The sequence below is a fragment of the Solanum lycopersicum genome, chromosome 9 (assembly GCF_036512215.1).
Source record: "Solanum lycopersicum chromosome 9, SLM_r2.1".
NCBI classification, from domain to species: Eukaryota; Viridiplantae; Streptophyta; class Magnoliopsida; order Solanales; family Solanaceae; genus Solanum; species Solanum lycopersicum.
In genome coordinates, this window is record NC_090808.1 from 57,591,975 (window position 1) to 57,613,514 (window position 21,540).

At 32.0% G+C, this 21,540-nt stretch overlaps 1 protein-coding gene across 1 annotated transcript; it reads right to left on the bottom strand.

The window, feature by feature from the left end:
- Positions 1-17,736: 17,736 nt before the first annotated feature.
- Positions 17,737-19,055, bottom strand: LOC101264060 (uncharacterized protein At4g13230-like). The gene is made up of 3 exons (XM_004247059.5): positions 18,860-19,055; positions 18,376-18,522; positions 17,737-18,196 (listed from the first exon to the last, which is right to left on the bottom strand). The coding sequence occupies exons 1-3, from the start codon at positions 18,977-18,979 to the stop codon at positions 17,993-17,995; spliced, it is 471 nt and encodes a 156-aa protein (XP_004247107.1). The 5' UTR covers positions 18,980-19,055; the 3' UTR covers positions 17,737-17,992.
- Between the last annotated feature and the right edge of the window lie 2,485 nt (positions 19,056-21,540).

Consider the following 21,540-nt stretch of genomic DNA (forward strand, 5'->3'; position numbering starts at 1 on the left):
GTTAACTATTAGACGGTTAGTGATGTGTAGTGGATGCAAATTAGTTAGTTAAGAAATGTACAACTCAGCTAGATCAGCTAGATACTTTTCATTTTTGTATATATAGATAGTTAGATACAGCTTTGTAGGACATACGACTGTAATGAGAATTTTACCCTTTCACTTTACTCTTCATTAGGCTTAACAAATCTCTCTTCATCTAAGTTAAGTTGTGTGTTTCCTCCATTGTTGGAAACTTCTGAATACTCATGAATTTCATCATGGTATCAGACCTAGATAGATCATGATCATAGTGTGATCAAGATCACTTGTCTGTTATCTGCCACTGTATAGACAGAGCTCTTTAATTTTTAGAAGCTTCAAAGAGTAACAATAGAGATTGTAGGAGTTGTTGCTACAGGAAATGATTTGAACACGGTGGTGACTATATATCATCATCATTTATTGTATTTGCAGGATTTTGATACTCCAGGTAACACTTGATTTCCTTCTTTCTAACTTGTCTGGAGAACTACGCGATGTGGAGTAGATCGATAAAAATTGGATTAGTAGGAAAGAGCAAGTTAGGTTTTATTTATAGAAGGTACACAAAGGATTGTTGACACCCAATTTTGGCCTAACATGTTCAAAATTCGTAACATTTAAATTTTGTTTATTTAATAGCTCAAAATAATTTTTTTATATAATTTTACATAAGTTTATAGATAACTATGTTTATTTATCAAAATTTTGGATTTTTTATCAATTAATTTTGAAATTGCATTTTTACATGTCATTAGTTACGTTCATTATATTTTTTTATATCTTTTCATTTTATTTGTTATATTTATTAACATTCATGTTGATATTTAGCACAGTCTAAAATTTATTCAAATACGAAAATAATTTAGGGATTCTATTCATATAATTTTGGGCCACAATGTTAAACCCATCATTTGAGCACATTTTATGTTTTCCTATTTAAGTTTTTTATTAGGTCAAAAATGAGGGTGGTAAATATATTTTAGGGTTGTAAAAATGTTCATATTTTTATCCTCAAAAAGGATTTCACTAGTACAAAGTTTTTCGGCTCTCACCACCCGGAATCTGGTAATGTTTCGGCAACACAAAAACCAATTAGACATCAACAACCAAGCAGACCCAAAATTCCTTTTGATTTCTCTGTTGCAACCAGCAGTTCCTACCCAACAAACATCACTACCCTTTGGCCAAATACAACCCCATTATTTCCGTTTTTAACTAGACACCATCACCTACTTTCCGGCCAGCAAACAAGACCCAAATCTCACTGGAAGAGACCCAGAACAGCAACCTAGATGGCCAATCCCTTTCCCTCTTCCCTCTTTATGATTTTTATTTATTTTGCATGTATTCAGGCTGGCTCTAAGCCAAAACAAAACTACTGCAATCTGTTAGGGTTTTGACCTTATTTTCTTATCTTATTAGAAGTTTATTTTTTCCTAAAAGAAAAAGACAACATTAAAATAAATGTTTTTACTTTTCTTAAAGAAAAATATAATATTCTTCCATATTTGAGTTATTTTTTTCTTAGAAGAAAATTTTGGAGATCTATAAATTGAAGATCCCTATTCTTATAGCAGAATAACAAAAACTTCCACAATATAGACGTTTAAGAGTTTAGTTTATGGACGATTTATTCTCTCAACAATTTATTATTATTTTCTTTTATAATAGTTTTCATATAATAATATTATGTTTTTCGTATAAGTTTTTCTTATCTGAATTATCAGTCGTATGATTTGTAATTTGTAAGCTTCCACACGACGTCATATTCACCCCTTCATAGCCCCAACAAGTGCTATCAGAGCAATGGTTCAACGATCGTATGACCCAACAAGTGGTATCAGAGCACATGGTTTGAAGATATAATGGTCCAATAATCTAATTCTTTAATGAGGTTGAAGATAGACTCAACTAGCTTGAAACCAATTTGCAACAAATTTGATGATGATCTTTTGTCAAAACTACATGTGGAAAAGAATTTTCAACATATTCTCGAAATTCCTGTTGATGCATCTGTAAAACTCAAAATAAAATATTTTTAAACTATTTTTAATTCATATATTTTAAACCTTATATTTAACCATGGCAAGCAACACTAATGAAGGTTTGGCATAATAAGATTTATCAAGCATAGAAGAAGGTGAATCAAATTTTGTCAAGAAAATTCAGCCAAAAGAGGAGATTTGTTAGGATTTTGCTTTGATTTTCTTACTTTATTAAAAGTTTATTTTTTCCTAAAAGAAAAGACAAAATATTACCATCAATGTTTTTACTTTTCTGGAAAAAAATTGTATTCTTTCTTATTTGAGTAATTCTTTCTTTTGAAGAAAAGTTTGGGGATATAAATTGAAGATCTCTATTCTTATAGTAGAACAACAAAAACTTCTACAATGTAGACGTTTAAGAGTTTAGATTATGGGGAGATTTATTCTCTCAAGATTTTATAATATTTTTCTTCTATATTAGTTTTCATATAATAATATTATGTTTTTCGTACAAGTTTTTCTTATCTAATTTATCAACCGTATAATTTGTAATTTCTAAGCTTCCGCTTGATGTCATATTCACCCCTTCATAGCCCCAACAAGTGATATCAGAGCAATGATCCAACAATCACATGGTTCAACGATCCTATTGCCCAATAAGTGATATCAGAGCACATGGTTCGAAAATCCGATGGTCCAATAATCTAATGTTTTAATGAGGTTGAAGACAGACTCAAGTGACTTCAAATCAATTTGCAACAAATTTGATTATAAAGAAGATTGTTGTCAAGCTACATGTAGAAAATAATTTTCAACCATATTTTCAACATTCGTGTTACTGCATCTTTGAAAATAAAAATAAAATATTTTTAAACCATTTTTAACTCATATATTTTAAACCTTATTTTTAACCATGGCAAGCAACAGTTTTGAAGATTTGGCGATGATAAAATTTATTAAGCATAAAAGAAGGTGGATCAAATTTTGTCAAGAAAATTCAGCCAAAATGGGAGATTTGTTAGGGTTTTGCACAAATTTTCTTACCTTATTAAAAGTTTATTTTTTTCCTAAAAGAAAAGACAAAACATTACCATAATTGTTTTTACTTTTTGAAAGAAAATATAATATTCTTCCATATTGAGTTATTCTTTCCTTAGAAGAAAAGTTTGGGGATATAAATTGAAGATCCCTATTCTTATAGCAGAATAACACAAACTTCTACTATGTAGACGTTTAACACTTTAGATTATGGAGAGATTTATTCTCTCAACAATTTATAATATTTTTCTTTTATATTAGTTTTCATGTAATAATATTATGATTTTTGTACGAGTTTTTCTTATCTGATTTATAAACCGTATAATTTACAATTTGTAAGTTTCTGCATGACGTCATATTCACCCCTTCATAACCTCAACAAGTAGTATCAGAGTACATGGTCCAACGACTACATAGTTCAACTATCCTACGACCCAACACAACTAGCAGTAACCGAGAATCACCTCGAAGCTTAAGCTTCAAGCTCCAAAACATTGGTGAAATGCCACTGCCATCCAATTTTCGTCGGACCACCGTTGCTTTCTCAAAATCAGTAACTCTGATCATCCTTATATCATATTTGGGTCAGGTATTTTCCACTAGGGTCCCTAAATTTGTTAGATGCTAAATTGATACTATACATTTATGGTCATGGTTCACAAAATCATTTAGGTTAGTGTTGTTTTGAGTTGTGTACGGTCATTAGTATCTTTATTTTTTAATTATTTTCACGAATATAGTTATTATTTTTATTTTTGTTCTTATCAAGTTTCATTTAATTTATTTAAATTATGTTTGCATTTTTTTCCAAATGTTTCCTGCAACCTTTGTTTTTATTTTGGGTATTTTGTCTTTTATATTTCGTTTGACTTGTTTAGTGGTTCTTCTCAAATAAAGTTGGTAGTTGTAATTTTTTTATTTAATTTTTTTTGATATTTTTCATTAATAATGTAGTAAATTCATTTAAAATAACGTAGTAAATTCATTTAGTAGAGTTTTATTCTTATTTTATTGGATCATCTCTATTATCAATTTTAATTTAATTAAGCGTTTATAAATGTTTTATTAGATACATTTGTTATCAATGAATTTTAGTACCGTATCTTACTATTTGTATCGGTGCAATTGCTTAGGATTTTTCTTTTATTTTTAAAATTTTTCTTTTCTATAGTATTTTGTTTGTTAAATTGGCCAATGAAAAAATCTCCCTTTCGATTTTGGAGGCCTCCGCAATATTTAAAATACGGAAAATTTAGTTTAAGTTTATATTATATACTTGTTAAATATTACATCTCGCAACTTTAATTAACTAAGGTTAAGCTAAGAAAAAAAACAAGAATAAACAAATTTGGAAAGAAGTTGGGAAATCTAAAAAAATTCCAGATTTCAAAAGTGAGTTATGGTCATTTTTAAACGACCATAACTTCCCGCTCTGGAAGATCTTGGGTGAGTTCTTTATATGTATGGTAGGTTCGTCAGAAGATCTTTCCAACAACGCCAAGTTTGTGAATTTCAGAGGTCGTATAAGGAAGATATGACTTTCAGAAGTTGGCTTGTTGAGTAGGGAAAAGTTCCAAATCTGAATTTGTTAAGGGTGTTTTTGTCTTTTCCTAAATCAATTATTTATTTTGTTTGGGGTATTAAGTAAGGGTCTAAGTGTATACCAATCAATTTTCCCATTTAGAAAATAGGCTAGGGCTTTGAAAGAAAAGATAAAAACGGATAAGGAAGAAGAAGACTCAAGAACGCGAAGATTTTATTTTGTGGAGTTTGTCGAGGGTGATCACTAATAAGGCATGTGAGATTGTTCAGTGTGGGTTCTTTAACTCACCCTCTAACTTGATTATTCACCGAAATTTAGAGTTAATTTAAAGTAAACCTTGTAATTCTTGACGAAAAGCTTGAAGTTCTTGTTGGTTGAATTGTTGTTGATCTCTGTTAGTTTTAATACATGTTTACAGAATTTTTTTGGGTCTAAACTATTGGGCGATAAGTTATTTAGGGATCCTAAGTCTTTGGGGTGGGACCCATGGGAGTTTGGGAAGGTTTAGAGATTAAAAATAAAGAAGAAAGTCAGAAAACCCGTTTGTTGGGCATTGGGGCGTCGCGCCTCCAAAGACCCTCAGGACAGAGTCCATCCGTCAGGCTCTGGCGCTCCGCGCCTCTTAGAGCTCCCCGACCCTGGAGACCTCGTTCTTTCCCTATCTTTTAGTACTAGTTCCTAAGTGATGTATCATTCATTCTTAGTTGTTTCCAACACTCTAGAGTACACCTAAACATCATGAAATCATCCATAAACATGATATCATGATCCTTGAATCCATAATCCAATTCAAGGGAACTAAAAATCAAGTCAAAGAAGTTAAGATCCAAAGTTTAAAAGTTAAGAAGCAAGTCAAAGTGAGTTCTTAAAGTTTTCAAAGAGTCTTAAACAATTATTTTAACTTTGTTGTAAGGCTCAAGTTACAAGTTAAGTAAAGAACAAGAGTCGAGTTCATTTCTCAAAAGCTATAAGGGAACTAAGTATTTTGTAAGAGTTAAGTTTCAAGTTAAGTAAAGAGTAAGATTCGAGTTCAGTTCTCGAAAGCTATAAGGGAACTAAGTATTCCCTAAAGGTTTACAAATGTTTCACAATGAGTAAAAAGGGAACTAAGAGTTCCAAAAGAGTTTTGTACTAAAAGGGAATATTGATTCCAAAGGGAGCTTTTAAAGCTAAAAGGGGTTCAACAAATTATCTCAACCCAAAGAAAAGAAAGTTTTATTAAAAGTATGAGCTAAAGTAAGTTTTGGGAGTAGTATTGAGCACCGATGTGGGGATGGGAGTTCATATAAACTCAAGTCTCTATGTAACTCAATTCTTCATGTAAATAATGAAGTCATCATGGGAATTGACGGATCATACTTTTTAGATGATCACGTAAGTTTATCTAGTGGATCCACTAAGCAAAGTAAGGTCCTATACTGATGGCAAGGTAAAGGACAGTTCTGGCAGCATGGGCAAGACGTTATATCAGAACTTAGGCCCATAGTGGTGGTTTTCAGTTAGACAATCTCCCACCAAGCTTATATTACTTTCATATATAAGTAAAGTTGAGTTTATTATTGTTTTATCTTTAATGAACTAAGATTTTACACTGTTTTACCAGTTTATATATATATATATATATATATATATATATATATATATATATATATATATATATATATATTGCATGTATTCTTATTGCTTTAGGTTGAGTTGTTATCTTATGAGTTGAGCAGAGTCAATGTAAGTTCATCCTTACTCCACTTCAAGCTTAGAGTTGTTCTTAGCATTCCAACTCGCATACTCGTACATTCAATGTACTGATGCCAGTTGGCTTGCATCGTTTTGTGATGCACACCCAGGTACCTAGGATGCAGCGCTTCATTGATCTAGATCGAGCTCCAGAGTCAGTGGTGAGCCTCTTTGCATTCCGTAGGACATCATTATTTTACTAGTTTAGCTTTTAGGATGTTGTAGGTTCTGTCCCAACATCCGTCTTCAGTTAGTATAGAGGCTTCGTAGACAGTAGTATTTTAGTTGAAGTTTGTTTTCCTTGTTGAAATTTAAGTGTCATTTTGGCCAGAGTTATGAAGTATTTGTTTAGAACATGTTTTACATCTTCAATAAGTTGAGTTTAGTCTTCCGCTGAGCTAAGTAAGCCAGGCCTAGGGTTCGCTTGGGGGTCAGTCGAGTTCCGGTCTCGTGCAGGGTGTAGGCTCGGGGTGTGACATTAAATTTGGCCAATGAGAAAATCTCTCTGTCGGTTTTGGAGGTCTCCTCATTTTAAAAGACGGACATTTAGTTAAGTTTAAATTATTTACTTGTTAAAATAGCCGATGAAGAAATTACTATCGATTTCCATGCTCTTTCATGTTAATGAGACGACGTTTATTTTTAAATTATTATTTAATTCATTTATTTTTATCATATATATTTGGTACTAACACTTTTACTAAGAGTCTTTACAGGTACCTAGAGATGCTTTCAATTGGACCTATTCAAACGAAGTTCGAATTATATTGTTTTATTATTTATTATGTATCTTATCAACGTTAGGCAAATTTTAGGATGTGTCTTCTATTATTTTTTTATTTTATTATTTGTACATATTGCCCGTTTATAATACTTGTATATTATTTTAATTTTCTCCTTAATTTGAAAAAATGAATTCAGTCGGAATCCACATTTGTGGATTTCGAAGGGTGTCGAACACCTTCCCTTCAGAATAACATGAACCCTTTCCTAGAATCTAATGGTTTCGTAGATCAGTTAAATGGTTTCTTAGTTTTTCCTAAAATTAGGTGACGACTCCTTTTTTAAAATTCATCTATTCATAAAATTCTTTTAAAATTTAATTAATTGATTAATTTTCGAGTCACCACGACATTTCGCGCTCTTTGAGTAGAGTAGGGATGTAAACGAGGATAAGTTTTCTGAACCAATAGACTCGCTACACCTCTATAGAGGATACATCTTGATGTATAGGGACATTATAGAGTGTGTCATCATGATAGGAGCAGATACTTCCTTACTTTGGTTGATGATTATAGTAGAATGACTTGGACTTTTTGTTGAAATTGAAGAGTGATGATATTGTCATATTGAAACAGTTTTTTATATTAATAAAAACTCAGTTTGGTGCAACTATCAAAGTTTTTATAATTGATAATGGTACAAAGTTTTTTAAACTCAGAATGTAATGCTTTGTTTCAAACTTATGGAATGATCCATCAGAGTTCTTGCGTACATACACCTCAACAGAATGGCTTAGTTGAGAGAAAACAGAGAGATATTCTAGAGGTTGCTAGAGCAATAAGACTTCAAGGTCATTTGCCTCTCAAATTTTGGGGAGAATGTGTTCATAATGTTGTTTGCATCATCAATAGATTGCCACTGTATGTTCTGGATGGTAAATCGGCTTTTGAGTTATTGTATGGTAGAAGTCCTTCTCTACAACACATGAGAATTATTGGATGTTTATGTTTTGCAAAAACTCTTACCAAAGGTGGCAAGTTTGAGCCTAAGTCTATGAGGATTGTTCTCACGGGATACTCAGCCACACAGAAAGGATACAGACTCTATAGCTTGTTGACTAACATTTTCTTTGCTAGCAGGGATGTACAATTTAGGGAATCTATTATTTTTTCGTTTCAGTTTCTAAAACTGGCAAGCTGAAATTATTTACATCTAGGTTATGAACATAGACTCATGCCCCAATCCTGTTGTTTTTCCTAATCCAGCTCCTATGGATCATCCACCTACTGACATTGTTGAACCTCTTAATGTGGTTCTTGATGACAATTCTCCTGCTCCAGTACCCCATGTCCCTTCAATTGGTGTGAAGCCTAGAAGATCTATTCGATTGATAACTCGGCCATTCAGTAATAAGCCTCACACTAGTTCTTCAAATAAATGCCACTATCTTATGTCCAACTACATGTCCAATGCAGGCTTGTCTGGTACATATCAAACTTTTTTCACCAAGCTTACTTCCCTCAAGGAGCCTCTAAATTATGATAATGCTACTATGGATCCTAAATGGATTCTAGCTATGGATCAAGAACTTCAGGCTCTTCAAAATAACAACACTTGGTCCTTGATTGATTTACCTCCTCATAAGGTACCCATTGGATGTAAATGGGTGTATAAAATCAAGTACAATGTCAATGGTGATGTTTATATATACAAAAGCAAGGTTGGTATCTAAAGGTTACAACCAGAGAAGAGGGCAAAGATTATCAAGAAACTTTTTCCCCAGTGGTTAAAATATGAATGGTCACAGTGAGGGTTGTTCTAGCTCTTGCAGCTTCTCAAAATTGGTGTCTTCACCAAATGAATGCATACCGCATGGAGATTTGCTTGAAGAGGTGTGTATGCAAGTCCCACAGGGATTTCCCAGTCGGGGGAGAACCAAATATGCAAGCTAAAAAATCCTTGTATAGACTCAAACAATCTTCAAGAAAGCGGAATTTGAAGCTTACTGAGGCATTACTTGATTCTGGCTTTACTCAAATTAATTATGATTACTCCTTATTCACAAAAAGATTGGATACAAGGATGGTGGTGATACTAGTTTATGTAGATGATCTCCTGATCACATAAAATGACCACCAACTCATTTTGGAAACAAAGAGGACACTGCAACGCAAGTTCAAAATCAAGGATCTTGGTGAAATGATGTACTTTCTTGGGATTGAGATTTCCAGATCAAAGCATGGGATATTGATGAATCAATGAATGTTTGCTATGGAGTTAATTACATAATTGGGACTAGCAGGATCTAAACAAGCAACTACACCTATGAAATTCAATCAGAAGTTGACAGCAGTTGAATTACATGATCTCACAGGAGTAAAGGGAGATGACAAGTTAGAGGATACAGGACCATATCAGAGGTTGATTGGAAAGCTTCTGTAATTAATCATGACTAGGCCAGATATATCATATGTCATTCACACACTCAGCCAATTCATGCACTGTCCAAAAGAGTTCCACATGGAATCTGCCTTAAGAGTTGTGAGGTATATTAAAAATGCTCCAGGACTTAGTGTTTTTATGAGTTCAAAGCGATCAAACAAACTTAGAGGTTTATGTGTGCTGGGAAGCATGCATTCATTGGTCTCTTGGAAGTCTAAGAAGCAAACTACTATATCTAGAAGTTCAGCAGAAACAGAATATAAAAGTATGGCATCAGAGGTATCAAAAATACTGTGGGTTGTTGGGCTATGCTAAGAATTGAATATGAAGATTCAACTGCGAGTAAATATACAGAGTGATAGCAAATCAGCAATACAAATTGCTGCAAATCCCATTTTTCATGAAAGGACGAAGCATATAGAAATAGATTTACATTTTATCAGGGAAAAATTTCAAGAAGAAGTGGTCAAGACTGAATATGTTCCTTCGAAGGATCAAGAAGTTGATCTATTTACCAATGCTCTAAGGAGAGGACAACACGATTATATTGTAGACAATCTAGGGCTGATCAATGGTTTTTCATCACATAGCTTGAGGGGGGAGCGTTGATAATGAGCAGCACATGGATTGATGACATTGAGGTTTTACCTGGATCAGTGACATAGCACAAGTTAGTTCGTTAAGTTGATTATTACTAAAACGGTTAGCGATGTACAGTGGATGCAGATTAATTAGTTAAGAAATGTACAGCTCATCTAGATTAGTTAGATGCTTTTTGTTGTTGTACATATAAATAGCTAGATACAACTTTGTAGGACATATGATTGGAATCAGAACTTTTTCCCTTTCACTTTACTCTTCTTTGAGCTTAACAACTCTCTCTTCATGTGAGTTAAGTTCTGTGTTTCCTCCATTGCTGGAAACTTCTGCATACTCATGAATATATATATATACTAATAATCATGAAAAAGTATCTCGTTGAGGAATTTTATTTTGTTTTTGTTTTGTGTGACAGATTTCTCTTGGTCATTAACCGAATGGCATACTCGAGTAATACCATTATTCCCCGATGGGATTTATACTATGACCATTATAATGTTTCTTGTTTAATTTTGTTGTTGTACATGTTTTAAACTCTAGTTTTATATTTTTAGGGTTTAACTCTTGTTTTTGTTTCCTCTGTATGGCATCATTGGATGAGTTCACTCAACACTTCTCTTTTCCCCATTTATAAGAATATTGCTAACCACCATATTGATGTATTGGTATTCAATGTGTGTTGCCTCTATTAGACATTTCGTTGGAATTTATTGGTTTCTAGTATGTCTCTTTATGATCTCTCCTTATTGGGTTTTTCATTAATCTTCTTGAATCAACATGTATATTCTTATAATTTGGCATACTCTCTTTGCTATTTATTTTTATTGGATCATATTAACATTTTTCTTCTTCTTTCAATACATGTGACACCAACTCGAGTTCATCCTGGACTCTATTTCCTCCTTTTGCATTTCCACAGGGACATAAAGGTTCAAGATTCTTTTATCGAGTAAGCTAACTTTGATAAATCTATGAAAGAGTCTTTGGAGACGATTTACAGGTATCAGAAAGCAGAAAATGGGTTGTATACATCTGATATACACTGATATACAAAAAGTATATAGAAAAGGGGTTTTGATTAAATTTCAAAAGTAGCAGGGAATATGGCCCAAGAAAGGCCGAAATTCAATATCTTCCTTTCTCTTAAACTATTTAATTGTGATTATTTATTGTTTATTGTTTGTTAAACTAACTTTAAAATTGTTAATTAGCCTAACTAAATTCCCCTTATGTTTATTTTTTTAAAAAATAAGATCTCATTTTTATCAACTATTATACTTCTATGAGTTATATTTAGTCAAAACCCTTGTTATTCATTCTTCAATTAATTTAAGATGGTTTTCAAGCTTTAATTAATCAAATTGGTTCAAATTATTATCAAAATAATTCCAAAAAAAATTAGTTAATCTAGTTATGTTAAAATTTTCATTACTTGTAATTTAATTTAAATGGTTCAATTAAGGTCTCATTTTCATAAAAGATAAAAATTGTTCTTTGTTAATCTATTTTCTTCAATTAATCGAATATTGTAAATTATTATATTATGTTGAATCATTTTCTTAAAAAATAGTCAAAAATGTATTTAACCTAAGTCGTAGGATAACCGCATGGTAGCGGGCGCTTCAAATTCCTTAAAAACCTTCTTGAAGCGTAAATAAGAACCTCTTACCCATTTTCTCTAAACTTATGAAGATTTAATCTGTTAAAATCTTTTTAAACTAAGTTTCTTAATTTCTTTAAAAGATTAAGTGGCGACTCTTTTCTAAGTATTTTTCTCAAATTGTTTTATACTTAAAACATTTCAATAAATGATTTTTCTAAACATAGCAAAATTACGGCATAATAATCTCATCACCACACAAATTAAAAAGAATTTGCACGTGCTTGGCCCATGAAAAAAATCAGGTATGGATGCACGTCAGGGATGTGTTGAGAATATAATTAAATAATAAAAGTATATTATCTATAACAGTTTAAACTTTTAGATGAGATGACCACACACTTGATAATGCGCAACCCGGATAAATAATACTATTTTACTCTAATACCTTTGCGCTAACATATTTATCTCTATTTGTTTCTCACCCCAACTAAATTGCCTTTGGCTACTAACTGTTAAAAAATGACAAAAGTCCCACATCGGTGATTAAAGAAATGGGTGGATTCCTTATAAGACTTGGGCAATCCTCCTCCCTTTGAGCTAGCTTTTGGGGTGTGAGTTAGGTATAACACCTAATTTCACATAGTGTCAGAACAGGGTCTATCTCACCCGCTGTTGGGGCCTCCAAAATCAAAATTGTCGATGCACCAAATGCTAAGCACTGGCCACTGGGCATGAGGTGGGGTGTTAAAGAATAACAAAAGTATCACATCGGTGGTTAAAGAGATGGGTGGACTATGTGAAATTAGATCTTATGTCTAACTCACACTCCAAAAGCTAGCTCAAAAGGAAGAGAATTGACCAAGCCTTATAAGGAGTCCACTCATATCTTTAACGACTGATGTAGGACCTTTATCATTCTTTAACACCCCACCTCACGTCAATGTTTAGCATCTGGTGCGTGGGCCGTTTTGATTTTGGGGGTCCCAACATCAGGTGAGACTGCCTCCGCTCTGATACCATGTAAAATTAGGTATTAGGCCTAACTCAAAGAGAGGAGGATTGTCCAAGCCTTATAAGAAGTTCACTCATATCAGTAACCACCGATGTGAGACTTTTGTCATTCTGTAATACTAGTCATATTCTCCACCGAAAGCAACGATAGCATCCGATAGTTCCAGGTCATTGGACTAAAAATTATCGATGGAATACATAAAAGTTATTCTTGTTTTGTTTTAAATTTTATATTACATAAATTGATTAATGGATAACCCAATGGATAGTTGTTAAGTCGAATCAAATATAATTGATATCTTGTTAGTTTGATATCAATTTAGAACATGTATAAAATCAAATCGAGCCACCCCATGAGCATCTTTATTAGTAAGTCATTAGGCTTTAGTCTTTCCGTTTTAGGTCCAATCACCTCCATTTTCTCTCCCCCTATCTTCTAAATAAGAACATGATTAAGTGAATTGTACTCAAAAGTTCATTATTTATGGGGAAAAAATTCCAACTTCAAAGCTTTGATGACTTATAATCGTAGTGAGAGTTCGTTTTTTCACTTTCAAATCACGTAGATTAAAAGGAATGGCGAAATTAGAACAAAATCACATGAACAAACATTGAAGGTATTGCAATTAAAGACCCGTTAACAACCATCAAAAAGTTTCAAAGCTTTGAATTCAAATAAGGGAAATAATTGGTGTTTTCGAAATTGTTATTTATTTGTTTAAACTCAGTGTTGTTAGTTGGTACCATCCATTAAAAATATTCTTTGGGGTTTATATCTCAATCTAAAGGAGTTTGGCGATGATTAGATATAACTATTATTGAAACTTCATATTGAGACTTTAACAGGAAAACATAAATTAGTTGCATGCAAAAGAAACTATAGTATATACAAAAGAAAGCAGTTGTACACAAATCAATAGTATATTTTGTTTATGTATAAAACGAGAAAGAGAGAGAAAGATAAAATAAAACTGGACAGGGGAATATTTGTATTGTCTAATTATAAGTGTATAGGAAGAAGATATATGTATTTGCATGGGTATATACAATTTTCTCTCGCTTTATACAAACAGAAACACAATTTTATACATTTCGTTTCTGTTTGTATAAGGGATAGAGGCGGAGATGGCGAGAAAAATCTGGGAGAGTGGCGAACGAGATTTGGGATAATGGAGAGAGGGAACGAAGATATATGTATATATACAAAAAAAATTCGCTTTATACAAACACAAACGCATTATACATTTGTGTTTGTATAAAAGCAAGAGGGAGTGGTCGAGAGAGGGAGAGTAGAAAGCGAGAGTATGAGGGAGAGTGGTGACTGACAAACAGTTTTGATGGAATGTATGCCTTCACTTAACGAGTAATGGACCAGGTCCCTTACTTTACTTCAGAAAATTACCAGAGATTTAAATGCAGTAAAATCAACACAATGATTTTACGTGGAAACCTCCTTGCTTAAGGGAGTAAAACCACGACCTGTCTCACAGGATTTTCAATTGTTTTCACTAATATTCAAAAGCAAAAGCGAAACACGATTACACCAAACGTAAGAAAGAGTTATCAATCTTACCGTTAAGCAATAGACCTCTATTGCTCAACAAGCCAAAGTAGAAAAACAATCTACCCACTAAGCTATCCCACCTGGACAACCTAGACTTTGAACACAACACACCAATTCCTTTATAGATTTAGGAGTGGTTTACAATTTAAGAACAAGAGAATAAATTCCTAAACAACTAGACGAAAAGCTCCAGATGTTGTTGTTGTCCTAGGAACGATTCTGCCTTTGCTTTGTATTAGCCTTTGCAAGAGTTCTTGAAAAGTGTTTATCAAGTTGCAAAAACTAGAGAGAAATGTTTAGGAAAGTGCCTTTTATACGGGCAAGTCACTTTCCTAAACTTCTTTGGCATTGGCTGGAAGGGTCACACTTTCTGACGTCATCGAGAAGTGTGCACCTACTTTCTGCACCATCTCCAGCTGGCAGTTGACTGGCTCGTCATCATGAGAGCCTGGTACCTCTATTAGGTCCCTGAGTTTTGTTTCATCTGCAATACTTCGAACAATACACCTGCAATACTCAAGTAGAAAACTCGGTACCTTTATGAGGTCCCTAAGTTTGTCAAATCATCAAAACTACAAATAACAAGTTTGCTACATGGCACAATTGAATCAAAGTGTGGTTATAGCATTTAATTTGATTTATTAGTTTGTCATTATATATAATTTTATCAAAATTATATGGAAAAGAAATTGTATGCAAATTATACATAGTTGTATGCTTTGACCAGATGAGAGAGAGAGCGCGCTAATTTTTTAAAATAAAAAAAATCAAACTAAATAATGTTAATATTGTCATATGTTTACGAATATAGGGAAAATCACCATAAACCCACACATTTGTTTAGATATATCAACTTATAATCGATTGATTTAATTTTCACCATTAACAACAATTTATTAAATTGCAGACTTTAAAAGTATATAATTAAATGTAAAATAATAATTATACCTCTAATATTGCGGTAGTATAATTCTGCTCTTTGATGTACATGTCTATTTTGATTAAGGGTCGAAAACAAGCCCAAATATAGATAATTCAATCAACTAAGGGTTGGACATCAAAATAAAATGAATTAGGTTCAATAGGAATTAATCAAGTCTTAAATCATTTTAAGCTAATCCTCAATTGAGAATAATTTAATAACCAAATTCAACTTATTTTTTAAAAAAATATTTGCATTGATGTAATGTATATGTCACGCTTCAGAAAAAAAGGAGTAACTAACACTCAATATCCTATAAGACCGATTTACCACTAAAACATACTAGCTAAATAAAACAGTGAGACAAAAAAAATTGGGCAACACAACCTCTAAAAAGTGAAGCCTGGACCACTGACGGTTATGACCTGAAAGAGAACAAACCATACAACAATGGTAGACAAGTAAAAAAGATGACGATATACTACCTAGCCGACGAGGCCACAACTGAAGACATGCCTACTTACACACACATATATACATGCCAAGACTATTGGCGGGAGGTTGAAACATACAAAAGAAAACCCAGAATATTGTGTCCACTATAGCCTCTATGAGTGACATAATTATCGGGACAAGGCCCCGACTATACCCAACTGTACAACAAAAGTAAACATCCTCCGACAACCCCAAGATAAAATGGATCTTACCAACTCACCTGAATCCTAGGGGGTGGGTCGATTAGAATCCCTGTTTGTACCTGCTCGAACAAAACAAAAAGCAGTGTCTCCATGAAAAGGGACGTCATTACGAATAAAAATGTACTGGTATGTAAAGTGGAAAATAGAATCATAAATATTTACCTTAAAAAAGGGTAATAGAGATACCACCTGAAACTGAAACTCAAATAATCTCCATGGTTGGCATTTGGCCACCTAGTACTAATATATGCATAGTATGCTCGTATAATCGTGTGACGTATAATCGTGTGTGGTGAATACATATATATGTATGCATAATATATATAACATATATATATATATATATATATATATATATATATATATATATATATATATATATATATATATATATGTATGTATGTATGTATGTATGTATGTATATATGTATGTATGTATGTATGTATGTATGTATGTATATATATACATACATATATACATACATACATACATACATATATATATATATATACATATATGTATATATGTATATATTTATATATATATGTATGTATATATGTGTGTATGTATATATATGGTACGTACCTATAAACAGTTCATAATTTTCTTAAATTGGAAGATTTTCCAAATGGTCTCAACTTGACGAAATGTCCGTAGAAATTCATAAAAACAATCATACAATAGTTTTGGGACGATTACCTTAGTTAACCAAGTGTAAATCTTGAAGAAACGCCAATAACTACAGATTTATATCTTCAAAAACTAGCTCCAAATGCAGCTAATAAAAGGGGGAAACGGCGGTGCAACTTTTAATGGTAGAAATCGTCAGACACTAACCTGCATCATGTAAGAACTCCGTAGGAACCTCTCTTAAGCTTTTTTTCTGTTTTGGAAAAATGAAATGTTTTCATGGCTTAAAACGTTGAGTTAGACCGACATACCATATTTTTTATCCGACTCGGATCGCAACCCGATTTCTGCCCGGGCAGTCTGTAGTAAAACCCTCATAACTCTTTACTTCGATGTCTGTTTGATACGAGGTTTTGTTCGTTGGAAAATAGACTCGTAGGCCTTTGATTTAATGGTTAGTAGACCTTCTAACTCCTTATAGATTAGGAGAAAACATCCAATATATTTGACCAAAGTTAAGAAAATATTACTAGAGAAACTTTGAAAACTTTTGCCGACCTTAGTTTCTCTACTTTTCTTGATTTCGCTAATAGAAGTTTCTTACTTTCCTAGTAGCAAAACTTCACATACGACTCTTGTGCTATTATAATACCTCATAACAAACCCTTCTTAGAATGTTTTACGGTCATAGGCTTATTCAGAAAGTATGGAACAATTTAAATATTTCAAACGTGCAACGTACTACCCGAGAGTCATTTCTTTAATCATGGACTTTGTTTGAGGGGTCCGTTTGACCTAAAACTTTAGTTTATTTCCTTGATATTGTCACCTACTTGTAATCTTAATCTCCAATATACGATACAAAGTCATGTACACCTCATATACCCATGCCACACTACGCCACATATATTATGCGAGAATAGAGAAAAAGTACGTGATCTTACAATATATTTCTATATTAAAAATATGAATTGTTATCTATTGTGTATCTTTTAAGATTTATTTATTCATTTATAACTTTTTTTAAAAAAAAAGATCTTAAACTAAAATTCAAATTGTGGATATAAAAAATAAATAACATGTTAATATTATTGAGATTGAGAAGGTCAAATGACCCAATACAATTTTTAAGCATATTTGAGCTCAAAATAAACTTGAGCAAGTCATGATCCAATTTCTAATTCAAATCATTTTAATATCTTCAATTTCAATCATACTCTTTTTGACAAAACCATAATTATATTTATATTATATAGACACAACCTTTTAGATGTGTCAGTGTGTTACACCTTGAATTATAAAAGATAATGTATGTATGTATATATGTAATATATCTAACTACAGAAATATGGTAAACTCAGCAAACTTGTGTCTGCGGTTTCAACAAAAGAAAATTAAACCTTTAAACATTCAAATAAAGAAAGAGTGCAGGAATATTGAGAGATAATGTCTCTATATCAATAATCAATAGTTTTTCAATTCTTGTTCATGGTGCGGTTCACATTATTTTTAATAGCATCTTTAGATTCTTCAGCCTTGCCTAGCACACTGTCTTTCACTTTTTGGGTTGTGTCTTTAACTGATCCCCATGCTTCTTGTGCTGTTTCTTTTGCTTTTCCAGCCATATCTTGTGCTGCATCTGCAACCTTTTCTCCCATCACCTTCGTTTTCCTCACCGCCTGTCACATAAACTTTTATATCAGATTGATGTACGTATGTGTATCATATGTAATTTTATTCATATTGGTGCACGTAATTCTCATCATATGCCACGAGACTAATGTAAGAAATACCCAAGATTGTACGTCCTTTGGTTTCTACTACATGCTGGTAGAAATGTTAGAGTGTAAATGATTACCTCATCAGCAACAGAGGCAGTCTCATTTGTGACTTCTTGGGCGGCTTTTTTGGCCGTCTCAGCGCCTTGTTTCGCTGCATCGGCTCCTTTTTCAGCTGCGTTACGTGCCTCATCTTTAAATGCCATCCCTAGGTGTCGTTTACCTACCTGTTGATTAACCACACATTTATCTAATTATACATAATATTTCTAAAACTATAATCTTCAAATAGAGTTTTAACATACATTGCCAATAAATGTTGTTTATACTATTAGATCATTTGAAATGTAACCTTTCATAAAACAAGTACTCCCTCCGTTTCAAAAAAAAATGATCTAGTTTGAGTTGACGTATAGTTGTCTGGTTCTAAATATATCAAATACACCAAAATGTCATTTAACCTTGTGACTTAAACATGTCACATGAAAAGTTGAAACTAAAGTGTGCCAAAAAAGAAAATGATCATTCTTTTTTAAACATTCCAAAAATGAAAGTAATCATCACCTGGAAAGGTTTGGGTGTTACACCAAGAAAAACCCTAGTTCTTAAAGGGTTATGTCCTATGATAGCTCTTGCATTTTGGAGCTTTGTAAGAGTAGGTGCTAGATTCATCATGCTTGCCATTTCTCTCTAATTTATTGTATATTTTTTTTTCTCGAAATTGATTTGATTTTTCTTTTGAATTTGTTCTACTAATTGGAAGGGTTTGTATGTACTATATAAATAGGAAGAGAGTGATGTGAAAGTCCACAATTTCTTACCTGTTTTCCGAATTTGAAGTTACCACTCACTAAAACCTTACAAGAGAAATGAACGGATCGCTCTCTTCTTCATTACCACTCATTAAATTAATCCTTTTAATTTTAATTTGTCTAGAAGAAGATACATAAATAATGTACCTTTCAAACTGATTTTACATTTTGGGGAGTTGGGCATTTTATCACTTGTTTACAATTGTAATTGTCGACATTGAACTGATATCAGGGCATTTTAGCACTTATTTACAATTGTAATTGTTGACACTGAACTGATATCAGGGCATTTTAGCACTTATTAGTCTCTTCTCTAAGATAAGTACGAATTAATTAATAAATACTAAGAGTTCTAATAATTAATACTGGTGTGTTTGGTATAACGAAAATATTTTTCAATTTTCTCATGTTTGGTTGTCTTAAATGTTTTCAAAATTAACTTATTTTCCTTAAATTTAAGAAAAAAGACTTACCTTAGAAAAGTAAGGAAACATTTTCTAAGAACACATTTTTAACCTAACACCTCAACTTTTCATCATAACTCAACTCTCGAGTATCGATTTTCTATACAAGTATTCAATATGACTCTTGAACCCGACTCGCAACCTCTATTCAAGATCTAACTCTTGAGTTCTAGATTGAATCGTAGTGGGATCTCTTGATACGATTAGAGTTCAAATTTTGATTTAGGTCAGAGTCGGATCCTGAATCAAATATTAGGATGAAGTTTCAAGTTGGATGTCGGAGTCGATTTTTGGGTTGAGAGTAGAGATGGAGTACTCAAATTTTAATATTTGCATAGTATTCCAAAATTTAGAGATACCGTACAAGATGCTTATTAGTAACGACAAATCGAATCATTAAATGAGGACCAAAATGTTAATCAATGAGGTGATTTGTGTCTTTTATTTTATATATAGAGAGAGAGAGCTAGCACATACTTAATATATATTATTCATTTATTTAATTATGTGATGTATAATAATAGAATCTTAAGAGTTATCAAATTTTTAATATAATTTTTAGATATTTTAAGTTGTTAATTATTATAATTTATATTTCATGCATTTCATTTTAAGTGATATTTTTTGAATTTCGAAATTCAATAAGTCTATTTTTAACCATAAGTTTTCATAGATCTTTTACACATTTTGAATTATCAATTATTATGACTCACAGTAATTTTACGTAGTTTAGAAATATATAAATTTCGTTCAAGATTTCATATGCAAATTGCTGATTAAACTTAAATTGTTTGATTCTAGAAAAATGAAAAATATACATAAATTGAAAGAGAGAGAGTAGTAGTTCTTATGTAACTTTTAAATCATATATGATACTCCCTATGTCTCATTTTATATGATACTCATTCAAGAGTCAACTTAGTTTTATATGTCTTTTAAATTTTAAATTTGTTAATTATTATGATTTATAATACTTTTTATATCATTTTCAAATAATATAGTTATTTATTTTGTCTCAATTTATATGACACTGATAAATTTTTGAGGGCCAATTAAATATTTGTATGTCTTTTAAATATTTTAAGTTGTTTGTCATTTATAATATTTTTATGTAATTTTTGAGTAATGTATGTTGCTTCATCTTTTTCAATTTATGTTGCACTGACAGAATTTTGAGATTTATAGTATTAATATAATTTTAAGAGTAACTATTATAATTTATAATAATTTTATTAGTGAAAGGGGGAAAAAGTAAAAGGAGGTGATGCAAAAGCTGTTTGAGAAATGATAGGGTAATTTAGTCATAATACTCAACAACAGTATACAACAGTCCAACGATAAAATTTCTTCTGACCTACAATGTTGTTCCATATTAATTAAAATTATCAAGTTACCTTCGAAACTGCCAGGCAGGGATATTGACCTCCTGCCCGGTTGAGCTGCTTAGCATATCATTGAAATAAGTCTATATATCCTGTATAAAGTAGGTATACAACTTGTTAAAGTTGTGTTGGTATATCAAACTCCCTTTTTTAAAATATGAAAAATAACCAACACAACTTTAACAAGTAATAACTACTCTAACTAATTGACTTGTACATATATGTAAATACGTTAGCTCATTAGATTTATGAAAAAAGAGTTTCGATTTTGAATTGATTTGGTGTGTGTGGTTGGGGCATAATAATGATAAATAGGAAAGAGTGTTATAATTAGCAAAGGATTCATGTTGCACAAGAAGGGAGGAATTAAGTGGATGCAATTGTATTATCTTAGTTAATAGCCAGCAACTTACTGACAAAAGCATTTACTACTACCCTTTGAAGGTCTTACATTAGCTGTCATTTTTATTTCTTTGATCTCTGCAGAAGAAGAAAATGTTATTTGATGAACTGTTTTCCCTCTGCACATCATTAATTCAAATGTTTAAATGACTTTTAAATCGTTTTTATGGTGTTGGTTTCACAAA